The sequence below is a fragment of the Dasypus novemcinctus genome, chromosome 19, assembly GCF_030445035.2.
Source record: "Dasypus novemcinctus isolate mDasNov1 chromosome 19, mDasNov1.1.hap2, whole genome shotgun sequence".
NCBI classification, from domain to species: Eukaryota; Metazoa; Chordata; class Mammalia; order Cingulata; family Dasypodidae; genus Dasypus; species Dasypus novemcinctus.
The window spans coordinates 47,873,122-47,900,703 of NC_080691.1; the positions used below are offsets into that span (position 1 = coordinate 47,873,122).

The 27,582-nt window shown below is 40.5% G+C and overlaps 1 protein-coding gene across 3 annotated transcripts in view; it reads left to right on the forward strand.

Moving 5' to 3' along the window:
* Nucleotides 1–27,582, forward strand: part of SPECC1L (sperm antigen with calponin homology and coiled-coil domains 1 like) — a 177,276-nt gene that overhangs the window by 72,799 nt on the left and 76,895 nt on the right. For all 3 annotated transcript variants that reach the window (XM_004467699.5, XM_004467698.5, XM_012528691.3), the window contains exons 4-9: nucleotides 2,399–4,032; nucleotides 5,214–5,421; nucleotides 15,318–15,391; nucleotides 16,541–16,716; nucleotides 19,876–20,039; nucleotides 22,956–23,047. In XM_004467699.5, the coding sequence (XP_004467756.1) occupies nucleotides 2,399–4,032; nucleotides 5,214–5,421; nucleotides 15,318–15,391; nucleotides 16,541–16,716; nucleotides 19,876–20,039; nucleotides 22,956–23,047 (2,348 nt within the window). The remainder of the gene's footprint in view (nucleotides 1–2,398; nucleotides 4,033–5,213; nucleotides 5,422–15,317; nucleotides 15,392–16,540; nucleotides 16,717–19,875; nucleotides 20,040–22,955; nucleotides 23,048–27,582) is intronic.

The window sequence follows — 27,582 nt, forward strand, 5'->3', positions numbered from 1 at the left end:
GCCCTGAGGATTATGCCAGTCCCTGCTGACCGATGTTCCCTAACACACTAGGCTGGATTCTGGATCATTTGCCTCAGTTGGGCTTTGAACAGCCTTAATTGAGTTCATCTGCTCTGCCTTTGCTTACTCCTGATGACTTACCTATACCTGCTTGATTTCAGTGTACCAGTTCACTCTTATTTTTTCCTCCAGTTTTTATTGTCTGTCTCCTCACTCATCACAGTAATTCCCAGAGAGGCTTTTTTTCTTCTTTGGACTCCTTTTCTTCCTCTTCTTGTTGTTTTTTTTTTTTTTTTTTTTTTTTTTTTTTTTTTTTTTTAAAGATTTATTTATTTATTTAATTCCCCCCCCTCCCCTGGTTGTCTGTTCTTGGTGTCTATTTGCTGCGTCTTGTTTCTTTGTCCGCTTCTGTTGTCGTCAGCGGCAAGGGAAGTGTGGGCGGCGCCATTCCTGGGCAGGCTGCTCTTTCTTTTCACGCTGGGCGGCTCTCCTCACGGGCGCACTCCTTGTACGTGGGGCTCCCCCACGCGGGGGACACCCTTGCGTGGCAGGGCACTCCTTGCGCGCATCAGCACTGCGCATGGCCAGCTCCACACGGGTCAAGGAGGCCCGGGGTTTGAACCGCGGACCTCCCATATGGTAGATGGACGCCCTAACCACTGGGCCAAAGTCCGTTTCCCTCTTCTTGTTTTTTACCTCCTTTCAATTTGGGGCATTATCAATCAATCACTCCCCTCTTTATTGGCTCCTTTCCTTTTGTCTTGCAGACATGCACAGGTCTTTTTCTTAGAAAGGTTTTTAATTTGCATAAGAAGGTTGAAAGTACCGTTTACAGAAAAGGACAAGGGAATTATTATTGGGGGAAGTTTTCCCATCTTCCTTCTCTTTGGCCTCCACTTCCAGTTGTTTTTCCTTAATCCCGTGTTCTTTCTGTCTTTGAAATCTCTTACAGATTTGTGACGCTGTCTCCATTCTCACTGCCCCCACCCCAATTGCGGCCCTCTTTAACTTCTGCTTTGCCTGCTCTGTTCTTCCTTTCCTGCTCTTCCTACCTCTTCACATGCCCCACTTAGCCTAATCTGCATTAACTTCCCTGAAGTCCTCTTTTCCTTAGGTCTTTTCTCTGCTTGAGAACATTGATGGACTTGCGGTGACTCACTGAATTAATTCTCTCTGACGTTCAGGGACTCCATACCAACATTTTCTTGCAGTTTGCATTATGTGAGCTGTGCTCCCTTCTATTTCCTCAACTTTATCTTGTTGCTTGAATTCTATCCTCTCCCCTGCACCTAATCCCTGCCAGAATGAGTGACTCTTCCTATATCACTGAAACCATCTCCTCCCTGATACTTCTCCAGCCTGGAGCCTAGCATGGGACTGACTGATTACTCAGTTTCAAAATAGTCATCGCTGAGGTCTACAGCTTTCTTCTTCAAAGTATAAAAAAATCCTAATTCTTAAGTGTTTGTGGGTAAACATCTTCCTCTTCTTTTTATGTTAAAGATAAGATCATGCAAATTGCTTTCAAAGGTTCAATTTTAGCAAAATTATGATGTTTGCAGCGTATTTGATGATTGCTTCCTTGTTACTTAACATTTAGATGAGTATAGCAGAGCTTCAGACTCTGGAGCCAGACTGCCTGGGTATGAATCGTGGCTGAGCCCATGGGGTGTTAGCAAATGTTCACCATCCCCTAGTTTCAGTTCCTTCATCTGTAAAATGGGACGATGACAACACCTACCTCAGGGTTGTGGTGAGACTTGTATATATGCACGTACGTGAGTAAGTGTTGATGATGTGTATGTTGTAAGCACTAAATATGCGTTGGTTATTGTTGTTACTATTTATGTGGCATTCTGTGGTCTGAAAATTGTCTGCCTTTACTTGGTCATATTGTATGTGTCCTTCATAGGTAGCTTAGATTTTCAGTTTGTCCCAAGGCTGCCTTTCCCCTCTTGCCTACCTGTGTTCTTCCTTTACCTTCTGTTTCTACACTGAGTTTGCCACCTGACTGGTAAATTCTTGAGTCATCTTCACCTAGAATATCATCTGGGATATTAAATACACCATGCTTTAGGACTTGAGTTAGTATCTATAACTTCTTTTTCTTCTTCTTTTAAATATAACAATTTTATTGAGATGTCATTCACACTCAGTAAAATTCACCCTTAAGGTATACAATTAAATATATCACTTTTTTTCATTGATAATTAAAAGTTGAACATTATTCTATTCTTGAGAAACTGAATTTTAAAGTAACTAGACTCTAAGGCAGAATTAATACAGATCTAAATCAATTTGTAGACCCCTAGATTGCATCACTTTAGACCAGGCCCCTAAACTATGTGCCTTTTTATTCTAACATTTTGGCTTTAAATTCTTTATTTTAAACATGTAGGCACAAGTTCTTCAACCAAGCGAAGCACTTCCACAGGTAATAAAGAATCCAGTTCTACTAGAGAAAGGTTACGTGAACGTACCCGACTAAACCAGAGCAAAAAACTACCCTCTGCAGGTCAGGGGTCTAATGACGTGGCACTGGCTAAACGTCCCCGCAGTCGCACTGCTGCGGAATGTGACGTGCGTATGAGCAAATCTAAGTCAGACAACCAGATCAGTGACAAAGCCGCTTTGGAAGCCAAAGTGAAGGACCTTCTCACATTGGCCAAAACCAAAGACGTGGAGATTTTGCACTTGAGAAACGAACTCCGAGACATGCGTGCTCAGCTGGGCCTTAATGAGGATCATTCTGAGGGGGATGAAAAATCTGAGGAGAAAGAAGCCATTATCGCTCACCAGCCTACAGATGTTGAATCCACTCTGTTGCAGTTACAAGAACAAAACACAGCCATCCGTGAAGAACTCAACCAGCTGAAAAACGAAAACAGAATGTTGAAGGACAGGTTGAATGCATTGGGCTTTTCCCTGGAGCAGAGGTTGGACAATTCAGAAAAACTGTTTGGCTATCAGTCCCTGAGCCCTGAAATTGTCCCCGGTAACCAGAGCGATGGAGGGGGAACTCTGACCTCTTCAGTGGAAGGCTCTGCCCCTGGGTCAGTGGAGGATCTCTTGAGTCAGGATGAAAACACACTCATGGACCATCAGCACAGTAACTCCCTGGACAATCTGGACAGCGAGTGCAGTGAGGTTTACCAACCCCTCACCTCGAGTGACGACGCCCTCGATGCGCCGTCTTCTTCAGAGTCGGAGGGCATCCCCAGCACGGAGCGCTCTCGGAAGGGGAGCAGTGGCGACGCAAGCGAAGTGTCAGTTGCTTGCTTGACAGAACGGATACACCAGATGGAAGAGAACCAACACAGCACCAGCGAGGAACTTCAGGCAACTCTGCAAGAGCTGGCTGATCTGCAGCAGATCACCCAAGAACTGAACAGTGAAAACGAAAGGCTCGGAGAGGAGAAGGTGATTCTCATGGAGTCCTTATGCCAGCAGAGTGACAAATTGGAACACTTTAGCCGACAGATTGAATATTTTCGCTCCCTTCTAGATGAGCATCACATTTCTTATGTCATAGATGAAGATGTAAAAAGTGGGCGCTATATGGAATTAGAGCAACGTTACATGGACCTAGCTGAGAATGCCCGTTTCGAGCGAGAGCAACTGCTTGGCGTCCAGCAACACTTAAGTAATACTTTGAAGATGGCAGAACAAGACAATAAGGAAGCTCAGGAAATGATTGGGGCTCTGAAAGAGCGCAATCACCACATGGAACGAATTCTCGAGTCTGAGCAGAAGGGCAAAGCCACTCTGGCTGCCACACTGGAGGAGTACAAAGCCACAGTGGCCAGTGACCAGATAGAGATGAACCGCCTCAAGGCCCAGCTAGAGAATGAGAAACAGAAGGTGGCGGAGCTGTATTCCATCCATAATTCTGGAGACAAGTCTGACATTCAGGATCTCCTGGAGAGTGTCAGGCTGGACAAAGAGAAAGCAGAAGCTTTGGCTAGTAGCCTGCAGGAAGATCTGGCTCACACCCGAAATGATGCAAATCGGTTGCAGGACACCATTGCCAAGGTATTGTTTCAGTAGAAAGGAATGTTATTTATCGGCAATATGCAGTAGCAGTACATGCTTACGAGCTGAGAGCTCTTTTTTGTGTGTCATATATATCTATATGTAGATATTGTAAGCAAACATTTTTAAAACTTGAGAAAGGTTTTCTTTCATTGGAGTAGGGTGAAAAGTGTTCTTGATGGTACATTCATTCACTTGCATTTTGTTAATGTTTTCTTGCCTGCTAGAGAGGAGGCTAGAGTTATAACTAGCTCCAGAAAGAATTCATTCTTCCTTCTGAATATGCCAAGGGAGTGCACCATGCAGTTGTACAGCATCATCATTGATGATGTATTTTGGTGTAAGAAAGATGGAGAGCAAGTATTCCCAGTCTGCAGGGTCAAAAATGCCTGCCGCCCCTTAGCTGACTGTTGTTGTAGTTTATCAGATAGATTTCTGTTTGGGGAGGTAGAGGCTCCTACCCCTGGCTGGGGTTTGTGGTTTATGCTGGCAGGAACCTTAGAGATTGCCTGGTCCAGCCCTGTCTTACGTGCAGCAGTTTAGGAGGACTGAATTGGAACTACATGCTGGGCTGCGGTCACACTGGCCGGGCTCCACGCCCCACCTGGTTGCTCATTAGTATCGATTTCCATGAGCTAGCTAACTGCTCTATATAACATTTTATCTGTTTGTTCTTTTACCGCAGTGTTCTTTAAAGTCAGAAATGTTAGCGTTATCTTTGGCCATAATTTAGACCTCAATTTTTCAGCCGTCACTTTTGGAGATACAGTTTAGGACATGTGCTTTATTTGTTGGAACATATATATAAGGGGAAGTTTCCCAGAGATGAAACTTCCCAGATATATAGTTTCCCAGAGACAGTCTTATCAAATTTTTTTTTATGTTTCCGTTTTCCATTCCAATATTGAAACTGTTACACATCAGACACAGAGTTTTTATAGGAGGGCATATTAATCATTAAGAAAGTGCATGCTTTCAGCCCAAACTTTGTAGGAGCAAAAATTTCCAAACTTTCCTCCAAGATTAATCTATTTGAGTTGAATGGCATTGTCAGTATTTAACAATTACTATACAGGCTGTTTTAGTTCATGCATAGCATAGAACGGTTGCATACCTTAGTTCTAACATTTATCTTAGGGCAACTCTTATTGCACTAAATTTGCACCCTCCATTTCACGTAGGTAGAAGATGAATACCGATCCTTCCAAGAAGAAGCTAAGAAACAAATTGAAGATTTAAATATGACATTAGAAAAATTAAGATCAGAACTGGAAGAAAAAGAGACAGAAAGGAGTGACATGAAAGAAACCATCTTTGAACTTGAAGACGAGGTAGAACAACATCGAGCTGTGAAGCTTCATGACAATCTCATTATTTCTGATTTAGAGAGTAAGTGATTCCTTTTGGTCTTTGCCCTTTTCCCATGTGAGACTAGTAGTTTGGAGAGTATTAAAATAAACAATAACTGATTGGCACAGTGATTTCAATGCAGTTGCAAAGCCGGCTGGCAAAAATAAGCATATGGTAAATTGTGATTCACACAATTGTCTTTGGAGTTTGGACTGCCATGTCTTTTCTTAAAGAAGAACTGTTAACGAGAAGCATCACTTTAAAAAAACTCATTTCAGTGAAAGGCGAACAGGGTTATTATTTCCTGGATCCTAAAAAAAGCCTTTAATTATCTACTTTAGGTGATTATAAGGGTCAGCTTATGAGTACTGAGAGAGAGAAATGTTGATCCTGCATGATCTTTTACCTTAAGATACAGGTTTTTGTTATAATTTTGACTCTCTTTCCACACTGTGGATGGAGTTTAATGATCTTGTAGACTTGAACCTCGAGGTTTAAGTTTCTTTTTCTTTTGCATTAAAGTTTTTTAACTTTTTATTTTTGTAATTATTTCAGACTTACAAAAGCGTTTTCAAAAGAGTGCAAGGGATTTTTGCATAGATATTTTGGCGAAGAACTGGATATTCTCATGATCTTAAATGTCTTCTCACATACGGTTTATTAGTTGCAAGTGTGGAAAAAGGAGTAACCATTACTTACACAGTGAGAAATCAGGCAGCACCTTAACTGGGTGGTCTGAGAGGGACAGAGACCCACAGACACCAGACCCAAGAGCAGCTAGACCATATTCTGCCTCCGACTATGTAACCTCTATTTAATAACAAAGAAACATCGACCAGCCAAAAACCAAGAAATGGTGTACTATAAAAACAGGTGCAGGGAGTGCACTTTTCTTCATAAATGCCAGTTTCATAAAGGCAAAGGCTGTGGAAATGTTCCAGAATGAAGGAGGCTGAGGAGACGTGGCAGTGAAAGGCAATATCCGTGCCTGGGTTGGGTCTGGTACTGCAGGGGCAAGTACCAAGTGCTCTCAAGGACACAATACAGATTTGGAATATAGATGGTAGATTAGATAGGAGTGTCGTGTCAGTATAAACTTATGAAGCTTACAGCTGTACAATGTATATATGAGAATATCCGTATTAGAAAACACACACTGATGTGTATTTTCTAATACATATGATGTATACCCTCAAACAGATCAGGAAAAAAATTAAGTACAGATATACTATCTCTAGATTCCTAGAGGTAGACAGATGACCAGAGGAGATAGCAAATGATAAAACGAATGGTAAGCTGTTAACAGTAGGCAAATCTGCTTGAAGAGTACATAGATATTCCTTGTACTATTGTGCAACTTCTTATAAGCTCGAAATTACTTCCAAATAAGACGTTTAAAAATTTGTGTATATTCTTCATCCAGGTTCCTCAAATGTTAATATCCCCACCCCCCCGCAAAGGAGGTAGACCAAGGTGATGGGGTAGCCTTTTTTGATGAATTGGCTAACGTTTTTTAAATGTTTGACTCTTGATCCTTCCCCTTTGAGCTACAACAGTTGGTCTGTTCCTTGACAGAGTATTGATAGACAGGCTAGTAGCATTGAGCCAAACCTCATGTGCTCTGAGTGCAGAGGGATGTGGGGGGAAGGCGGGGAGAATGGATCATTTGCAAGAACCCCTCAACATGGCTCCTGGTAATTCTCAGCTCTCTGGCTAATTGACCCGTCATCTATAAATTGATGCACAGTGTTATTCGGAACATTCTGAGCCCTCTGTGTACTAAATTTGCTGACTGTGGGCTGTATCTCTTGAGGCTCACCGAGGGCAGGTGTGCAGAGTGTCATACAGATGAACAGAACTTTCTCATCTTGAGTTCTAAAAAATTTTTTAAATTTTTGTTTTGTCTTCCATTGTCTATGAACAGAGAAGAGTTTCCTAATTCCATTCCCCAAATCTTAGAGGTTCTAAAGGTTTTCAGATTTCCTTGCAAGTTCATTGCATTTTCCATTTCGTTGGTAGGTAACAGCATTAACAGCCTTTTTCCTTGACAAAGAATGTTTTAATGTGGGAAGAGTGACACCTTGTGGTTGGGGTGATAGCTATAAAAATGTGATCCTTGAGACAAAATTGTACAACTCATTGCCAGAATAAAAATTGCATTACCATTATGCAGATGTATTTTTTTTTAGTTATAAAATGGCTAAAACTTTTGAGTAAGTTCTTTTTAGCCATGTAGCTTCTCTCCCCAATTTTCAAATGAAAAGTTCAATTACAGATAAATTTTGAAAGAACAAATACTCTTCTCATCCAGTTGTTGACATTTTGCAATGTTTGCCTTCCTTATCTTTGTGTATGTATATTTAAATGACTAAACCAGTTGACCATAATCTAGTGGCTCCATTACAATTAATCTGAAAATATTTCAGCACTGAACTCTTAAAAAAAAGAATATTCTCCTCATAGCCATAGTACCATTATCATATCTAATAAAATAAGTCATAGTTCTCTTGTATCATCTAATATTCCCAACTATCCCCAAAATGGCTTTTTTACCCTTTTTTTCCTTCCCCTCCCCTGCCGTGCTGTTTTTGCTATCTGTGTCCATTCTCTGTGTGATCTTCTGTATCTGTTTCTGTTTTTATCTTCTCTTCTCATCTTTCTTGTCTAGGATTCACTGTGATTTGATCCTGGAAATCTCTGATGTGGAGAGAGGTTCCCTGTCAATTGCACCACCTCAGTTCCTGGTCTCTGCTGCGCTTTACCTTGACTCTCTCCTTTGTCTCTCTTTTGTTGTGTCATCATTTTGCTGTGTGACTCATTTATGTGGGCAGTTGGCTTGCTGAGCAGACACTTCTCTTGCCACACTGGCACTGGCTTACCACGCGGGCACTCATGGGCACTCAGCTCACCACACAGGCACTGGCTTGCCATGAAGGCACTGGCTCACCACATGGGCACTCAGCTCACCGTACAGGCACTCAGCTCGCCACGCAGTGCACTGGCTTGCCATGAAGGCACACTTTCTCTTTTTAACTAGGAGGCCTGTAGCAGTTTGATATGGTTATGAATTCCAAAAATAGATACTGGATTATGTTTGTAATCTGATCTGTACCTGGGTGTGATTAAGTTATGATTAGGGCTTTGACTGGGCCACATCATTAGGGTGTTGAATCCCCACCCATTGATGGGTAGGGACTCACAGATAAAAGACATGGCAAAGGACAGATTTGGGAGTATTCGATGTTAGAGTCTGATGCTGATGCCTTAAGCTGGAGCCCTGGGAAGTAAGCTCACAGAGGAAACAGAAGCAAGCCCCAGGAAAAGAGGAACCCTGAACCCAGAGAGAAGCAAGACCCTGGAAGGGAGGAACCCAGGAAGCCTGAACCCTCACAGATGTCGGCAGCCATCTTGCTCTAATATGTGAAAATAGACTTTGGTGAGGGAGGTCACTTCTGCTTTATGGCCTGGTATCTGTAAGCTCTTACCCCAAATAAATACCTTTTTGAAAACCAGCCAATTTCGGTATTTTGCATCAGCACCCCTTTGGCTGACTAATACAAGGCCCGAGGGATCGAACCCTGGTCATCCCATATGGTAGCTAGAGGCCTTATTCACTTGAGCCACATCTGTTTCCCCTAAAATGGCTTTTGTATCTGTTTTTTATAGGAGCCAAATCCATACTAGTTTCATGCATTCCATTTAGTTATATCCCTAGTCTGATAGAACTTAGTGTTTTTCTGGGGAGAATTCTAGCATTTGAAATAGTAAATTAGTGAGAAGGAATACATTTATTGAGAAATTGAGATTAAATTATTTCCTTCTGTGGGATGGTTTTTCAATGTTTTGGTGTTTGTCAGAGTTGAAATTAATCTATGACACTTAAGAAATATTAATTGCCAAAGAGTTTTATTTAAAGTCAAGAACTAGTCTGATTATTTTTTTCCAGTTGTCTTTAAGAACAAGTTCTCTCAGAGTTAGTGACAAAAGTCTGTACTCAAGAAATGCCAATAAAGATCTATAAGAGTAAAGACAAATTATATGTAGCAGACCCTACAAAAAAAACAAATTCTAGTCTGGAAGAAAATTCCTTTATGAAAATACTCAAGGCTATTAAACTAGCTTTTTTAAATTCTCCCCTAGGTCCAGAGCTCTCCCAAAGCCAGAGCCCTGTCAGGTAGTGAAGCTTTTTAATTGCTTCAGACAGTGTTTTCAACCTCTTTGCATTATTCCCCCCTTAAGGAGTCTTATTGGGCATATTTTTCCTAATTGTGCCTTTTTTGTTGTATCAGCATCCCTTTGGCTGACTAATACAACATTGTTGGTTAAGTTTATTCCTGGCTATTTGAGTTTTTTCTGTCATATTTTATTTTCCCCATTCTTTTGATACTTTGTTACTTTTATTGATACTGTCTTCATTTCTAGACTCTCTTCCAGGCCTCTTCTGTCTTTTCTTTTCAGGCTCTATCACATTCTTTAGTATTTCCTGCAAATCCAGTCTCTTGGTTAGACATTCTCTCAGTTTCTGTTTATCTGTGAATATTCTAAATGTGCCCTCGTTTTTGAAAGACAAGCTTGCTGGATATAAGATTCTTAGGTGGAAGTTTTCCTCTTATAGTATCTTAAATATATCATAACACTGTCTTCTTACCTCCATGGTTTCTGGTGAGAAATCAGCACTTAATCTTATTACGTATCCCTTATATGTTATGCATTGCTTTTCTCTTGCTGTTTTCAGAATTCTCTCTTTGTCTTTGGCATTTGACATTCTGATTAGTATGTGCCTTGGAGTTGGTCTGTTTGGGTTTTTTCAGCTGGGAATATGTTGAGCTTACTGGACATAGATATCTATGTCCTTCAATAGGGTTGGGAAATTTTCTACCATTATTTCTTCAAATATTCCTTCTTCCCCTTTTCCCTTCTCTTCTCCTTCTGAGACACCCATGACACATAGTTTGCACATCTCTTGCTGTCATTTAGGTCCCTGAGACCTTGTTCAATTGTTTCCATTCTTTTCTTCAACTGTTCTTTTGTATGTTTACTTTCAGAGGCCATTTCTTCAAGCTCACCAGTCCTTTCTTCTGCCTCTTCAAATCTGCTATTATATGATTCTAGTGTTTTTAAAATTTCATTCCCATAAGATCTGCTGTTTTTTTGTGTATTCTTTCAAATTCTTCTTGTGTTCATCCAGTATCTTCTTAATATCTTTAATTTCTTTAGCCATCTCATTGAATTTATTAAGTAGATTTGTTTGAACATCTATGATTAGTTGCCTCAACTCCTTTGTGTCATCCGGAGGCTTATTTTGTTGCTTTAAGTGGGCTGTAGTTCCTGTTTCTTGGTGTGGATTGTAATTTTTTTTGGTGCCTTGGCATCTGGCCTACTAGAGTATTTATTCTGGGTGCAGATTTTCTCTTTAGTTTAGGGATTTCTGCCCTTTCTCCCTTGCTGGTTATACAGTAGGAGCCAAGGATGTTGCTAATATAAGCTGCAGAGGCTCAAGCTGCCCTCATTGCACCAGGGACCAATGAAGCTTCTCCCAACTTTCTTCTTTGCCAGGGGTAGGGACGGAGTCACAGCTGTGTGGAGTAATCCAGGTCATGCAGGCCTAGACTATAGTTTCCCAGAGAGACTGATGAAGCTTCATGTCCATTTCTCCCCTGCTTGGGGCGGGGATGGAGCTGCAGGTGTGGGCAGCAGTCTATGCCACATGGGTCCAAAATGTCTGCATTTGTCCCAGTAGACTTCTGATAATTCAGTCTATGCCAGCCGAATGTACCTGCAGTTACCTGGATAGGCTGGTGCAGGGTCCAGCAACCTCCTCCCTGCCAGAGGTGGGGCTGAAGCCTAGGCTAGGGCTACAGACCGATCTGGGTGAAAGAAACCAGTTCCTACCATCACTGTGCTATTCAGTCCTGGCTTCCCCTCATGCTGGAGGCGGAGTCAAAATGGTGGCCATTGGCCTCTTTCTGACTTGGACAGATTCACACCCCAGCTGTTCCCAGCTTAACCTGCTGAGTCCACTGATCAGTAGCCAAAATCAGTGGCCAACTGTCTCCTCCTCCCCTGTTTTTGGGAAATGGAGCTTCTAATTCCAGCCACAGAATAGTTCCTGGGGTGGCTTGTGCCGCCAGAGTAGGATAATCACCAGCCACCACGGCTTGGCTGGTAATTTCCCGGAGAGGCTGGTGCAGGACACCTAGCTTCCTCCCTGCCAGAGGTGGGGCTGGGGTCTAGGCTAGAGCTGTATTCTGACCTGAATGGAAAGAAGCTGGTCCCTACCAGCACTGGGATTTTTCATTCCGCCCCACTTCCCCTCATGCCAGGTGCAGAGTTAAGGTGGCATCTACCAGCTTCTTTCTGACTTCGACAGGCTCAAACTGAGCTGTTCTTAGGATTGTACTTTAACCCATGGAATTTACTCATCAGTAGCTGAAATTGGTGCCCAGCCATCTCTTCCTCCCCTCTTTTTGGAACTGGAGCTTTCAATTCCAGCTGAAGAACAGCTCCTGAGTCAGCTTGTGCCTCCAGTGGAGGATGGGCACCAGCCTCTGTGATGTGGAGCGCTCTACTTAAAAATCTTTTTGCAGATGGGCATTTTCCTCCTTCCATTCCTTCAGGGATGTTGCAGGATACTCTTCTGGTCTCTTAGAGGCCCCAAACAGGTGCTTCAGCTAGCTCCAGAGAGCTCTAGATATTTACTAACTGCCCTGTAGCAGGAGCTGACTCTAGGAGCTCCTTACTCCACTGCCATCTTGCTGGTTATCCTGTGGCATGGCATTTTAACAAATTGGTTACTCTTTTCCTTTCCCTAAAACTTGGACCTAGATGTTTGGTTGGAGGTGCTTAACAAGATGTCTGACAAAGTGCTGGCTTCAGTACTCTGAAGGGATTCAGAGGGCAGGAATTGTTGCTTATGAACTTTTATTATTTTATACCTGCAGGAGCCATAGGAAACCGTGGGAGCTCCCTGGTAGCATTTGCATGACTGATGCACATGTAACTGGAGCCAGAGTTGAAACCTAGCTGATTATTCTTGATTTTTCCAGGGATGTTCCTTGGTGGTACTGAAAAGATTATGCACCCCACTATTAAATGGGCAAGGCAGGGCTCAAAATTGTTCAGAGCAAAATTGACCGGGGGTGGAGGTGGCTCAAATGATTGAATGCCTCCCTCCTACATGGGAGGCAGTTCCAGGATTCAGTTCCGGGTGCCTCTTAAAAAGAAGACAAGCACAAAATAAATGAACACAGGGAGCAGATAGACCGCAAACAACGAGGCAGGGAGGAGAAATAAATAAAAATAAATCTTTAAAAAATTGATCTAGTAACAAGAATAGCAGTTTAACTGATTAATAGAATAAAAGTAACATTTTAAAAATAGAGTAATAATTTGTAATAAAAACCAACTAAGAAGATCATAGTAGTTTTTGTGTTCTGATAGAATTTAATGTGGTTTTTGAGTTGAAGACAGTAGATGGCAGTGTCCCTCTAGAAAAACTTTGAAAAGGAAGGAAACTGCTTTTAGAGGCACTAGAGCAGGGGTTCTTAAAAAGGGGTCTGTAAGCTTGAATTGATATTCAAAAAATCATTATTCTTGTGGGGACATGTTGGTGCAAGTGTGACATGTTTATTAATTAATAAACAGTATAATGTGGTCTTGGTAAGGGGTCCATGGTTTTCACCTGACTGGCAATGGATCCGTGGAACAAAAAAAGTTAAAAACCCTGCCCTAGAGAGTCCTTTTGCCTTCTGTGTGACCATTAATTTTGCTAGATGGCAGGCTGCTAAGCTGGTCTTCAAAACAAGAAGTAAATAAAAGCTCTTTTATTTTGGGGGGAAATGCCGGTGTCATCTTTGAAGTAAAACCACAGGTAGGATTTGTAAAGTTTAAGTCAAATTCCCTAGAGGCACCTTCCCTGAGCTTTCTTCTCTCTAAATATGCCTTCTGGCTGCCAGCTTCCCTCTTCTTGAGGATTAGTGGTAAGAGAGGACGATAATAAATATTTAGGGCCTGTGTGGAGAAAAATGACCTCTTAAGAGTAGTGATTCTGTGAATTCAGTGGTTATTCCTTCCTAAAGGGAAAAGGATAAGAGCAAAAGAAATGGACGAAATTTGGATTTTATGATCTAAGACGTCCGTGTGGCTTAAAATGTCCCCTGAAAATCAAGACACCAGGTATTAAAAGAGCGCTAGAAGATTTGCCGTCATTCATCTGGGATGAGCTGTGACATAAGACAAGTAGATGTGTCTTTTCTAACCAGGAGGAGGAGAAATTGCACCCCTAGCATTGGCCTGTTTGTTTGCATGTTTTAATTATAAAATATTTCTTGCACATAATTGGCTACAGTATAAATGAGAGGTGTGATCCCCAGTGTTTAGAGTCAGTGTTTCTGACACTAAAGATACATCAGCTTGTGGCCTTCCTCCTTATCTGTGCTGTGTAACATCACTGTGACCCTGAATTCATCCACACGTGGGGTCAGGAAGAGCCAGTCTCCTTGCCGGTTCCAGACCCATGGACTGGAGACAGGACCACTCACCCTGGTGTCTGCTTTGCCCTTAACCAGGTTGGATGGTTCATTGGGTTATAATTATAAGCAAAGCCTTTGTTCCCTGGAGGAGGATTTATTTGGCCCGCAGGTGTCAGTGCAGGCATGTGTCGCTGTGACCAGGCACCTGTGCTGAAGGCTCGTGTGAGGAGTGCTCTACGATCAGAACCACCAGTGTTTGGACAGTGCGCAGCTAAGTTCTATCTGTGGAATACTGACCTTTAGAAGAACCATATAACTTCAATAAAGATTTGAACTGTTCTTTCTTGCTGTTAGCAAGATGTATTCATTTTTCCGAACTTAAACATTTATTCCACTTGAAAGGCTTGCCATGAAGACACCATGTAGCTCCTGCCTTTGTAGTCTTTCAGTCTAGAGGTTGAGATGGATGGGTGACAAAATGGAATAGCGTTGGCAGCAACATGTTCTGAGGCTGTACTCTGTACCAGGCGGATGAGAGCCCCAGAGCCCTCCTGGGTGGAAGGGAGGGGCGCAGCAGGCAAAGGAGTAAAGGATTTGTCACCAGGTGGCAGCGCCTTTTCTCTGGCTTAACCCAAGAAAAAGTGAAGGGTCATGGGGTGGTGGGAGCAGGCAGCTGGGACAGATCAAGTAGCAGTCCCGAGTACTGAGCTACTTCCCCTGGGGCATGGCTTTTAGAACAGAGCCTTCAGGTAGAATGAGACTTCCCTGCACGTGTGGTTCCCAGGGGACTAGCTTTGTGTCTTCATCTCTGTATCCCCACTACATCTATAATGTACCTTGCATATAATCCATACTTGTTAAATCTTTATAGGGTAAATGAGACTGTCCTAAGAAAATTCAGATTATGCAAGAATGATTTGAAGAGTGGTTGATTTACTTTATATTCTTAGTTTTATAAAAAGATTTTTGAGAGAATTGATTTAAATAGCAGCTCTCCGGGGTATTATATAATTAAATTCGTAAAAATTTTAATTTACCACTCTGCTAGAATTGACTCCAGGGGGTAAAGTGGGTTGTGTAAGTACCTTGGGATTAACTTTGTGGTGATTAAAAGTTCACACGTTAATAGCTATTGTTGTTTTGGTTGGTTATGCACCAACCACATGTGTGTTTCTAACAGTTGATTTTTCTTATCTTTTTGTTTCAGAATTAAGAAACTGAGGAGGGAAGTGACCCAGAAATTGTGATTTAAACTCAGTATTTTCCTTAGGAAGTAATGTTAGAATGATGACTTGGATTGACCATTCCTTTTTTCAAGTTTTTGTTTTAAAATTTTAAAAGGTCCTTGTTCAGGGTGACTTTTTTTTAAAATTTTAATGTCATATTTAAATGCTTCCTCCCTTTATATTACTCCTTTTGGACACAGCTTTAAGAATAACTATTTGAACTTTTGTGGTCTTTCAGATACAGTTAAAAAGCTCCAGGACCAAAAACACGACATGGAAAGAGAAATCAAGACGCTCCACAGAAGGCTTCGGGTAGGATAAATCCTCATGGATTATCTTGTTAGAAAACTCTCTTTTCTGAAAGTTGCAGTGTAGCCACTTACTGTGGCCTTAGATATAGTTGTAACATTGACCCCACTGGCTTTGTGCAGAAAGCAAATGCCATCACTTCAAATTGAGATGGACACTAGATTTTGGGGAGAAGAATGCATTTTAGGAAGACAGATTTAGGAATCCGGAGTTGTATTTGGGACAGAGAGTTTATCGGCTCTTGCCTACGAAGTGTGCTGAGCAGCTGTTTTCATGGGAGTTTTCTGCCCTCTGAAAGGTTTTGCTTTCTTCAGCGCACCAGCAGCTGAGATTCAGAGGGTGGGGAGAAGATCTCATGGGTTGGGTCATGCCAAGTTGCTCATTCTGCCTTTGAGATTTCAGAAAACTGCTTTGAGGTGGGAGCAGGCTTGAGAGTGCCCCTGCTGTGTGGCTCTGGTAGATGGCAAGGCGGGGGGAGGCTTCCCCAACCAGCCACTGCTGCATCCTCCACGACTGTGGGAAGCAACACCCCACACATTTCCTCACCTCCTCTCTTTGTATACTTTTGACTGTCTATATTGAGTTTGGTGTTTTTCTTGTTGCTTCCTCTTCCTTTTCCTTTACTTTTGATTTTGTTTATTCTCCTGTTGGTTTTTGATGTTAGGATATTTATAGTGTTTTGTTTTGTTTTTTAAAGGAGGTACCAGGGATTGAACCCGGGACCTGGTACATGCGAAACAGGCACTCAGCCACTGAGCTGCACTTGTTCTCCTTGTGTACTTTTTTGAGCTTTTCAGAAGTGAAGCTCTGTAAATTTTGGATCATGTGTTTATTTTCATAAGACTTGCTACGAAACTTGCATGAGGAAGGGAGACTTGGTATCATCATTAATATTTATTGGGCACTCTCAGTTCTTGGTGCCTTCATGGGCAGATCAGGTAGAACATCTTTTCCTCATAAATAACAAGTTCCCTCAGGTATAGCAGTTAGAATAGGTAATAGCAATTTTAAAAACTGCTGGGATTTTTTAAAAAAACGATTATTTGGGGGTTATATTGCATTACACCAATCTAATCATAAACCAGTTGTATTCCTTTCAAATAAATCTTCATTGCTCTCTTACAGAAGAAAAAAAATTTTTTTTTAATGTAGGAAGAATCTGCAGAATGGCGGCAGTTTCAGGCTGATCTCCAGACTGCAGTAGTCATTGCAAATGACATTAAATCTGAAGCCCAAGAGGAGATTGGCGATTTGAAGCGCCGGTTACATGAGGCTCAAGAAAAAAATGAGAAACTCACAAAAGAATTGGAGGAAATAAAGTCACGCAAGTATGTTCTGAGAAACCAGTCGTGTGCTTATGTTTCCATAGAGAGCACATAAATCCCAATTCTGTGATGTAGTGTTATGGAAAGAACGCCCATGTTCAACATTGGTGTGACTTGAGTTTGGATCTAGTGGAAGTTACTCAACTTTTCTGGCCTCATTTTACGACACCTGTGAAAAAAGTGTGTTAATATGGATCTTTCCATGTTGTTGTCAGTGTCAGTAATCCAAAAATCAGAGTAGTCCCTGGCGCAGAGGTGCCTCATGATTCTTTCCTTTCTCCTATCCCCACATGCCTCGCCTCGCAACTGAGGACACAGGCTCCAGGTCAACCTGCCTCTTACTAGCTGTGCCATCTCAGGGAGGGCCCTTACTTCCCTGAACTTCAGCTTTCTCATCTTTCAAATGGAGACACTCCTACCTGCTTTATGGTGTTGTAAAGATTAAATGAGATAAAACCTGTAAAGTGGTTAGAACAATGATGAGGACACTTTAGCTAGTGTTGTCCGAGGCCTGAGCAAAGAATATAAAGGAGGGGTTCTTAACCTTCTTTGTTCCAAAGACGGCAAACTTTGTTGAGTAATTATTAAGTTGACAGAGAAAAAAACTATAAAAATATTTATCAGTATATTTTTGAAAGCTCTATTTTACACTCTAGTGTTATAGCCCAGAGAAAAAGTATTGGTAAAAAACTCTTCTTTGGTGTCCCTAAGCAGACCGTGGAATAAGGCCAAAGATGATTATTTTTCAACTTGTATTGATTGGCTTTTTTTTCTGTATTAAATGAAAAGTGTATATGAAATGTACCTTTATAAAGTTATCCTGATAGTCTACTCTTAAAAGAATCATTCCATTGGATCCAGAATGCTGGTCAGTTTTTGAGACAGATTTAAAAGAAATAATTCCTGAAAGGAGTGCATCTGGTAAAGTGGTGGTTCTCAGAGTGTGTTCTTGGAGACCTCTTCAGGGGTTCTTGAAGATCAACCTTTTTTTCATAGTAATACTACATACATTGCTCGGCCTTCTAAATATGTTGATTTTTGCACCAGTGGTGAAAAGCAAATATAAATTATTGATGAACCAAGACTTTGGAACTAAATTGTATGCATAGTCCTTGTATTCATCCCCACACACTAGCAGTTTAAAAATAATGCAAGTTTCACTTCAGGAAGCCCTTAGTGAAGCAGTAAATCATTAATTTTACTATATCTCCTCAAGTACACTCTTTTTAATATTCTATGTGATCAAAAGTGGAGTACCATAAAGCACTTGCTGAAGTGTAAGATTGTTTCAAGGAAAGCACTTGTATGATTGTTTTAGTTGTGCGTTTTACCTTTTTTCATGGAACGTTGTTTTTGCCTGAGAGAACAACTGACAGATTAAATATGCTCATTCAAACTTTGGTATTTGGCTGATGGTTCTTGAAAATTAACAAAGGAGCCTGTTACTTCAAGGAAAACAACTGACAGTATTTGTTGCCAGTGATAAAAATGGGTTTTCAAGCCAGTGGTAGGATTTTGGAAAATGTGTATATGTCGTTGTGAACTTTCCATATTTTTAAAGAGTTTTCTGATGAGATCAGTGATGATGTTAACAAATGGGACTTTCAAAAAACATATTGTGTAATGACAGGTGTCAATATTTGGAAAATCCATCTAACTTAGCCAATATTTTCCTTGTGATCAGTGCATTGTATTACAAACTAATATATGGATAAATGATCCATTCAGAGTACAAGATAGATGGGTGGATTTTAATGGACAGAGTAGGCAAGGTTTTTGATAAGGTTTCAGATTCCACATTATTGCTACCAACCTTTCAGTATCTACCACTTGTTGAGTTTTGATGCAGTGTCAAAGCAGGATGGCCAGTTACCTGAAAAAGCTATGAAAATACTCTTCCCTTTTCCTCCCACATATGTATCTCTTCAAGGCCAAATTATTTTCATATTGCAATATTGAATATAAAATTAATAAGGATGTAGTTGTCTTCTATTAATCCAGACCTTAAAGAGATTTGCAAAAATATAAAAATGCTGCTAGTTTTACTGATTTCTTTTTGGTTTTGGAAAATACAGTCAATTTCATAAAAATGTTATTTATGATAATAAGTCCTAAGTTTATTTATACTTTTAAATGAATTGAATATTTTAAATATTTCCTAATTTTAATTTCTAATACAGTATATGTTGATAGATATAACCCAGTAAAGAAATATTCTTTGGGAACTTCAATAATTTTTAATGGAAAGGGGTATTAAGACCAAAGACTTAGAAAATCACTGTGTTGACCCTTTACTAAAGCTTCTAATCATGACAGCTAGCTGAGTGTGAGACCCCAAGGCAAAAAGCCTGGAAAAAGTACCCAATTGGGTGCAAAGATGAATTTTCCTAAGAACTGGCATCGTTTTTGTCCACTGATAAGCTTCCTTGAGAATCCTATGATATGTACAAACTCTGTAACTGTAATCTCATTCCAAATGAAAACTTTATGTTAGTCAGTTCAGTGAATTAGAGCTGGCCAGAAATGAAATGGAATTGATTTTTAGGATGACTCATGGTACATCACACTGGAGTCTAGGGCAGTCAAGTTACTAACATGTGTTTAGCCTTCTTTGTTTCAAGAAATTCTGTTTAGAGACAACAGCAGTATTGTTATTCTGTTTTGCTTTCTATGAATGTGGGCTTTGATTGCATTTCTTTGTTTTTCCATGTATATGTGTGGCATGCTTGCTAGAGAGCTCCAGTACAGGCAGTACATATGTACTGGTGAATTCAGAGTCTGCTTAGAAAGGCTGGGCCTTCTCGGCACCAAGAACTTTGAGATTCCCAGCTCTGAGTCAGGATCTTTGACCAAGCCGCCTCCCATTTGACTGCTAATTGATCACTCATGTCCTCACCTTACACTTACTCAGATGAAAATGGAATTTGATGGTTACTTAACCTACTTAGGATAACCTGATATAAAAATTTAAATACCATTTCCTGGAATTTACCAAGCAAATGAGAACATTAGAGCAGGTAATTTACTCAGCTCAACTGAGACTGTTTTCTTGTTGTGCTTTGTTTTTAAGCTGATACTTTTAAATGCTTTTCAGTTGGGAAGGGAAAATGTATATTTTCTAGTACTTAAATGAAAATGTGCTGATTTCAATATTGTTTTCAGGCAAGAAGAGGAGCGAGGCCGGGTATATAACTACATGAACGCTGTTGAGAGAGATCTGGCAGCCTTAAGGCAAGGGATGGGCCTGAGTAGAAGGTCCTCCACTTCCTCAGAGCCAACCCCGACGGTAAAAACTCTCATCAAGTCCTTTGACAGTGCATCTCAAGGTAACATTTCATGCCCAGGGCAGTCACTTGTATCCAATGGCTATGGTCTCTGGTATAGTTTATTTTTTACTGTTGAACCCTGTTAGTGTCCTCAAATATCATGTAGCATCAGTGCATTACAAAATATGGTGGATTTTAGTAGGAGATTTGATATCCATTCAGCTTCAGAGATCTAGGTCTCAAGACTTGTATTTTAACCCCACTCAGAGACGCCTTGTCTCTCCCTGGGTGGGTCACACACATTCCCTTACCTTTAAGAATCTTCCATGTGCTGAATGACTTGTCTCTGTTCCCTCCTCTGAACGCCTCTGATCCGTGGATCCAAGTGCCTGCTTGACATTAACTCTCAGGTGTCTCTAGACACTTTACTGTGTCCCAAGCCAAGCTCTTCCCTCAGTAAATGGCAGTGCCATTCCTCCCCACTAGTTAAGCCAGAGAACCTGAAAGCTGATCCTTAATTCCTTCATCCTCCTCACTGCCACACCCCTACCTACATCCAATTCATCAACAGGTCCTCTTGACCCAGGCTTCAAAAATAAAGATCTTGATTCTGTCTGCTTCTCTTCCTCTCCATTGCCACAATCTCCTGTCCAAGCTAACATGAACTCCTAATTTTCAGTAACCTTCTGAGTAGTCTCCCCATTTCGTTTCATGATAAAAAGATCTTTTCTAGTTTAAAATCTTTTAATTGCTTGATTATAGGTAGAATGAAATGCAGATCCCTTACCATGCCACATGGCCCCGACCTCTGCCCATGTCTTACCTCAGCTGAGCCACTATCCTCCAGCTACACTGCGCTTCAGGCTCTAAAACAGGCTAGGCTCGACTTACACAGGTTCTTCTCTGTGCCTGGAAGCCCCCCTTCCCCACCTTGAAATGACTGGTTCCCTGTCAACTTCCTCTGATCTCCTCAGCTCTGCAAAAGGGAAATTAAATCTGCTATGTCCTAAAGCTTAAATTTTTCTATTAGTAGTTCTTTAACCTTCATGACAGGTTTTCTTCTCATTTACTCTGATGAGGATAGAGTTTTCTAGAATATGTATTCTATGATTATACATGCGTCAAAAGTCACATGTCTGTGCATACACACTGTTGGTAGGAATGCATATTATTACAGACATTTTGGAAGGCAGTTAGGTGATATCTTCTAGTTTAAGATGCTATATTCTCAGACCTCAGAGTTCTCATAGAGAATACTAGCATAACTGTGTAAAGATGAATAGATACACAAGGTTTTTAATATAGTGTCATTTGAAAAAACGGATTCCATTAAAAAGATTGTCAGTTATTTCTTATCAGTGTAGCAGACTGCTAGGCGTCTTCTAATAAGGATGAGGTAGAGCAAATGCTGATATTAAAGTACGTCTGCAATCCTTTATAGCAAGTTGCAGGATTGTTTGTGTGTAGTGCAATCTCATTTTTTAAAGTATGTATATATATATACCTATATGTGTTTGCATTGAAATTGCAAGAAAGATGTGGTCTGAACTGTTAAATACATGGCTACTACATATTAGGGGAATATGACAGAGTAAGATGAAAGGAGGACCTTAAATACACACACACACACACACACACACTTCTATACTGGTCCTTTTTTCAAACCAAATGTATTATTTTATAATAAAATACACTGAAATGACCCAGTGCTTATTTTCCTAGTTACATGTGCCCAAAGATTGAAGACAAGTATTCAAGAAAATACTTGTATATGAACATTCAAAGCAGTACTCTTCACAGTAGCCAAGAATAGAAACAACCCAAATGTCCAACAAGGGCTGAATGGATAAACAATGTGGTTTATCCAGACAATGAAGTATTATTCAGCTATGAAAAGGAGTGAAATGCTATATTTGCTAAAACATTGATTAACCTTGAAAACGTTGTATGAAAAACATTAATATGAAACCATTATACCAGAGGTCACATATTTGATTCCATTTATATAACATATTATAGGCAAATCCATAGACATGGAAGTCAGATTGGTGTTTGCCAGGGGCAGGCAGAGGAGGAATCAGGAGTGATTGCTTAATGAGTACAGAATTATCTTTTGGGGTGATGAAAATGTTTTGGAACTAGGTAGAGATAATGGTTGGGCAACATTGTGAATGTGCTAAATGCCATTGCATTGTGCAGCTTTAAAATGGTTGATTTTATGTTAGGTGAAATTTACCTCAGTAAAAAAATATATCTGAAAATAATAATAATAAATGTAAGTACTTGGCTATATAAAAAGGTCCACAGGTGATACACTTCTTTATCTTGCAACACTGTGTGATGAGCCTGATGTCATTTTTGTGTCTCATTTTGAATTTAATTCTGCTTCTAACGAACAACTTTTTGTAAGTGCCATCTATCAGATTCTCTGCTAAGCCTTAGTACAAAGAAATGAATAAATTACAAATCCTACCTTTGAATCTTTCTAGCCAGTGAGGGAGACTGATGTGCAAGCAAATAATCACACATCCACGCATTAAATGCAAGTTAGAAGATCCAAGTTCAACAAAGTGAAGTGACCAACTCTGCAGAAAGGAAGTGAGGCGAGATGAACAGGGGTTTTCCCCTTCCTTCATTCAATACACAGTTACTGTACAGCCACTCAGTCAGGCCTCTTACCTAACATAGTTACAGAAATGTTCCTCTTTTTGTCCTTGAATTGAAGAACAAAAATGACCCAGCTTACCCAGGCCTAGAAATAAACACAACTACTCTGGGAAAGCAAATCATTAATTGGTGGAAGGAGAAGCACCTGGGTACTAGGACCTAGCCCTCAGGGTGGGGGAGACATCTGTCAAGACAGTTTCCAGGGGAACTGAGAGGATTGGTTAATCTGGTCAATCATAAAGAGGGGTTAAGAAAGCCTTTATGATACTGTGATGCATTTATTTACTTGTTTATGTATTGTTTTTGTAGTTCCAAACCCTGCTGCAGCTGCAATGCCTCGAACTCCTCTGAGCCCAAGTCCTATGAAAACCCCCCCTGCAGCAGCTGTATCTCCTATGCAGGTATGTGCCTGCTACCACAGAAGGATCTAGGGTTGGGGCTCAGAATTTATAAGTTAAGTCCTCTTCTGCAAAGTCATTTACACATATGGTAGGTGGGCAAATGGCTACCTCAGGATGGATATATTTGTTTTTTTTTTCCTAAAAATACTGTAACTATCTTTAATTGAGATAGGTTATATAAATGTACATTGTGTTACAGTTCTCTGATAAATTAATAATAAAAGCTAATAATTATGGAACACTTACTAGATGCTATGCACTATTACAAATGCTCCACAATGTTAGCTCATTTAATCCCTACTACTGGGTATTAGGTACTATTATTTTCCTGTTTCACAGATGTGGAAACTGAGGCCCAAAGTGTAACTTGCTAGAGTCATACAGATAGGAAGTAGTAAAGATGGGATTCGAACCTGGGCAGTCTGGCTTCAGAAACTATGCCATTAACCACTCTACTAAGATATCTCTCTAAGAAGAATATGTAATTGGCAAGGCTCAGCCTTTGCTGCATAGCAGATCACTTCAAAACTCAGTGGCTTAAAACAACAATAATTTATTATTTCTTAAATTTCTCTGGCTGTCTGGGCAATTCTTTGCTGATTTTGCATCGACTCGCAGCTCCGCTCAGCCAGAGGGTGGGCTGGGGTCTGGGCTCAGCTGCGAAGGCTGGGCCCCTCTCTCCATTTGGTCTTTCATCTCAGACTTCTTCACAACACGGTATCTCAAGTTTTCAAGGGAGTGACTGTAGATGTTAACAAAGCCTTTTAAGACCTTCACTCAGATTTTGCACAGCACCACTTCCATCCCATTCTTTTGGTCCAAGCAAGTTGTAACCGCTTACCCAGACCCCACATAGAAAGGGTTTGCACGAGGCATGAATTCAGAGTAGCACAGTTCACTGTGGCCATTTTGGAAGAGTCTGGCACAAGGGCATTCCTAATCCATTCTAAACAAGTTTTGGAAGTCACTATTGCTTGCCATTGTGAAAATGCAGACCAGAAGCAGGGCAGACGGTTGATATTCTGTAGTGCTCAAGAGACCCTCCCGTTGCACTCTTGATATGAAGCCACTTTGGGCAAAGAGTGGGTGAGGTGGAGTATTTCCATGCAGGTGAGAGCAGCCACAGGAGAGGTGGCCTAAAACCTGGCACCCTGTGATACTGTCTTTACCTCACCACTTCCCATAAGGTAATAGTGATTGTGACTTTTGTTTTTGAGTGGAGATTTTTGTACCTTGTTAACTATTGGCCATATGTTTCATGAGTGAGTTTTTTCTCTTTGTAAAGATGACGGTGAAAGCTTGCTCCCCCTGCATTTATCATTTTCTAAGTTAATGGCTTTACACTTTGACTTACATAGAAGATGTTATGCTATTAATTTAGAAGGTAGGCAGAGGGAATTCCATTGTAAATATCTTAGATATCATGCTTTTTATTTGCTATTAATGAAAACTTTTTCTTAAGCTCAAGAGACATAAAAGCAAAATGAAGGGGCAATATATAATAAATTTCAAATAAGGTGAAGTTTCTTTAAGTGGTATTTGTCATTTACATAGCAGATCCTTGGAGTTTTACTTTGCATCACTTTGTAAATCTTTGTAAGAATAGGAGGTCAAAAATCTCATCTTTATGACTTGTACAGATCTAATAATTATAAGCCACATTTAATAGCTTTTTAGTATTTGATTAGTTAGCACAGTGCTTCTCATCTACTTTATGTAGAGAGTTTTTAAATGTATATATAGATTCCCAGGACTCGCCAGAATTTCTGGTGTATAGGGCCCAAGATTGGGAGTTAGTTTTTCATAACTCTTTAGGTAGGAATTATACTTCTGGTCACGAAGGAGAAACAGGCCCAGTTTTCCTACCACCACAAACAACTAGAAAGCTGAGCAAAAGATAGGAAGCAGTTATTTTCTGACACTGTACATTGGGCAGTGCAAGACTGCTATCTCTGAGAAAAGGTACAGAAATGGGGTGAGTCCTACCGCAGCCCACACACTCTTCCTGGAGGCAATTTTCAGATGGTGAAACGGGGAGAATGAACCCAAATGGAGCAAGGAATGGAAAGCCATTTGGACCTGAGGAGACATAGATCAATGTTCAGAGAGAATGAGGCTGCTAGAATTTGTGGGGCAGAGTAGCTGGAAGGAGGGAGCTTGCCAGCAGCAATGGAAAAGAGCTTGGAAGCAGCTCTTCCCCAGCTTCAGCCTTGAGATAACTGCAGCCCCTGGTGACATCTTAATTGGAACCTCATGAGAGACCCCAGCTCGGAAGCACCCAGCTAATAGTGCTTATGCATAGAAAGTGTGAGATAATAAATGCTTACTATTTTAAGGCTTTGAAGTTTACAGTAGTTTGTCATGCAGCATAGATAACTAATACAGTAACTTACCTACCTACCAGAACAAAGTCTAACAGTCCTTAAAGGAATGTGATAGTAGACAGGGTTCAACAGTGTTTAATTCACAGTATCTTATAATTTCCCTACACATGGCTCTTATGCACCTTTTTTTTTTTTTTGACCCTATTAAAAAAAAAGTGAACCTATAATTAGCACTATACTTGTTAAATATATGTCCTAGAGATTTAAATTTTCAGTCTGTTCATATGCTGGTTGAGCAGAGTTGCAGCACCTACTCTCTAGTTCATTAGACTTCCCCAGGATAACTTTCAAAAGGATGATAATGGACAATGTCCATCCCCCAAAACAGAGAGTATCCACAACTTTAAGCAGGACAGTTCCATCCATCTGCCCCATGGGATCTAAGCCCCCGCTCAGTCAGAAACAGAGTGGGCATCATCACCCTCAAATCCTCAAGATTGAGGAAAGAACAAATATAAGGGGGAATGCAACTATGGATAAAGTAGACTTATTATTCTAGCACTGGAAGAACTTGTATCATTGATATAAAGTCAATAGCCACCAGAGATTCTGAGGGGAGGGAGAGGGAATAATGGGTGTAAAATGGGGCATTTTGGAGACATTGGAATTGTCCTTCATGACATTGAAATGACCGATACAGGCCATTATCCATTTTGTCAAAAACCTATAAAATTGTGCAGTGCAAGGAAGGCATAAACTACAATGTAAATGGTAGATAATGCTTAGTAGCAATGCTTCAATAGGTGTTCATCAATTGTAACAAATGTACCACACTAATAAAGATGTTGTTAATGGAGGAAAGTGTGGGAGAGAGTAGGATAAATGGGAATCCCCTGTAGTTTTGATGTAGCATTTACGTAATCTTAAAGTTTCTTTGAAAATGAAATTTTTCAAAAATTCACATCTGGCATGCAACAAAAAATTACTAGACAATGAAAGAGAAGGAAAATGTGACATATAATCAGGAGGAAAATCAGACCCAGAAAGGACAGAAGTGATGGAATTAGCACACAAGGATGATAATATGCCCTCTGTGGTTAAGTGTATAAAAGGAAACACGTGATGAAAAAAGATGTAGAAGATACAAGGGAAAAAAAACAGATGAAATGTCTAAAAATGAAAGACTGTATCTGAAATGAAAATGTCATTGAATGGAATTAAAAGCAGACTAGACATTGCAGAGGTGATGATCAGTCAATTGGAAGGCATAGTAGAATATACCTGAAATGAATGAGAGAATAAAAGATGAACAAAAAATGAACTGAGCCTTAGTGACTTGTGGGATAAAATTAAGTGAGTTAATATACCTGAAGTTGAGATGAAGGGGGGAAAGGTAGTGGAGGGGATGGTTAGAAAAAATAATTGAAGGAATAATGGCTTTTCAAATTTGATGGAAATTATACACTCACAGTTCCAAGAAAATCAGCAAACCTAAAGAAGGATATGCATTACAAACATGTACACACTCTTTAGCAAGAAAACAGTGAGAGAAAATCTTAAACCAAATAAGAGTGATCCCAGACTTCTAGTCAGGGACTATGCAAGTCTGGAGACAATGGAATGACATCTTTAAATGCTGAAAGAAAACATTTGTCAACTTAGAATTTTTTTCTTTTTAAGATTTATCCCACCCCTTGCCACTTGCTTGCTGTCTGCTCTCTGTGTCCATTTGCTACGTGTTCTTCTGCATCTGCTTGTCTCCCTTTGTTGTATCATCTTGCTGCACCAGCTCTCTCTGGGCGAAGGCCATCAGCTCTCCACGGGCCTGGGCTGTCAGCTCTCCACAGGCGAAGGCCAGCTTGCCTTCACAAGGAGGCCCTGGGAAGCAAACCCAGGGCCTGCCATTTGATAGACAGGAGCCCAATCAGTTGAGCCACATCCATTTCCCAACATAGAATTTTTTATCCTCAAAACTTGTTAAACAAAAACTGAGGGAATTCGTCATTTACAGAACTGCACTGTGAGAATGGTTAGAGGACGTTTTTCACGTAAAAAGGAAAAGGATAACAGATCTATATAAAGGAGTGAAAAGTGCTGGAAATATGGAGAAATATATGAATGGCTTATTTCTCACCTGTAATTTATTGAAAAGATAATGGCAGTTTAAAGTAAAATAATAACATCGTATTGGGCAATTCCTGACAAGAGTAG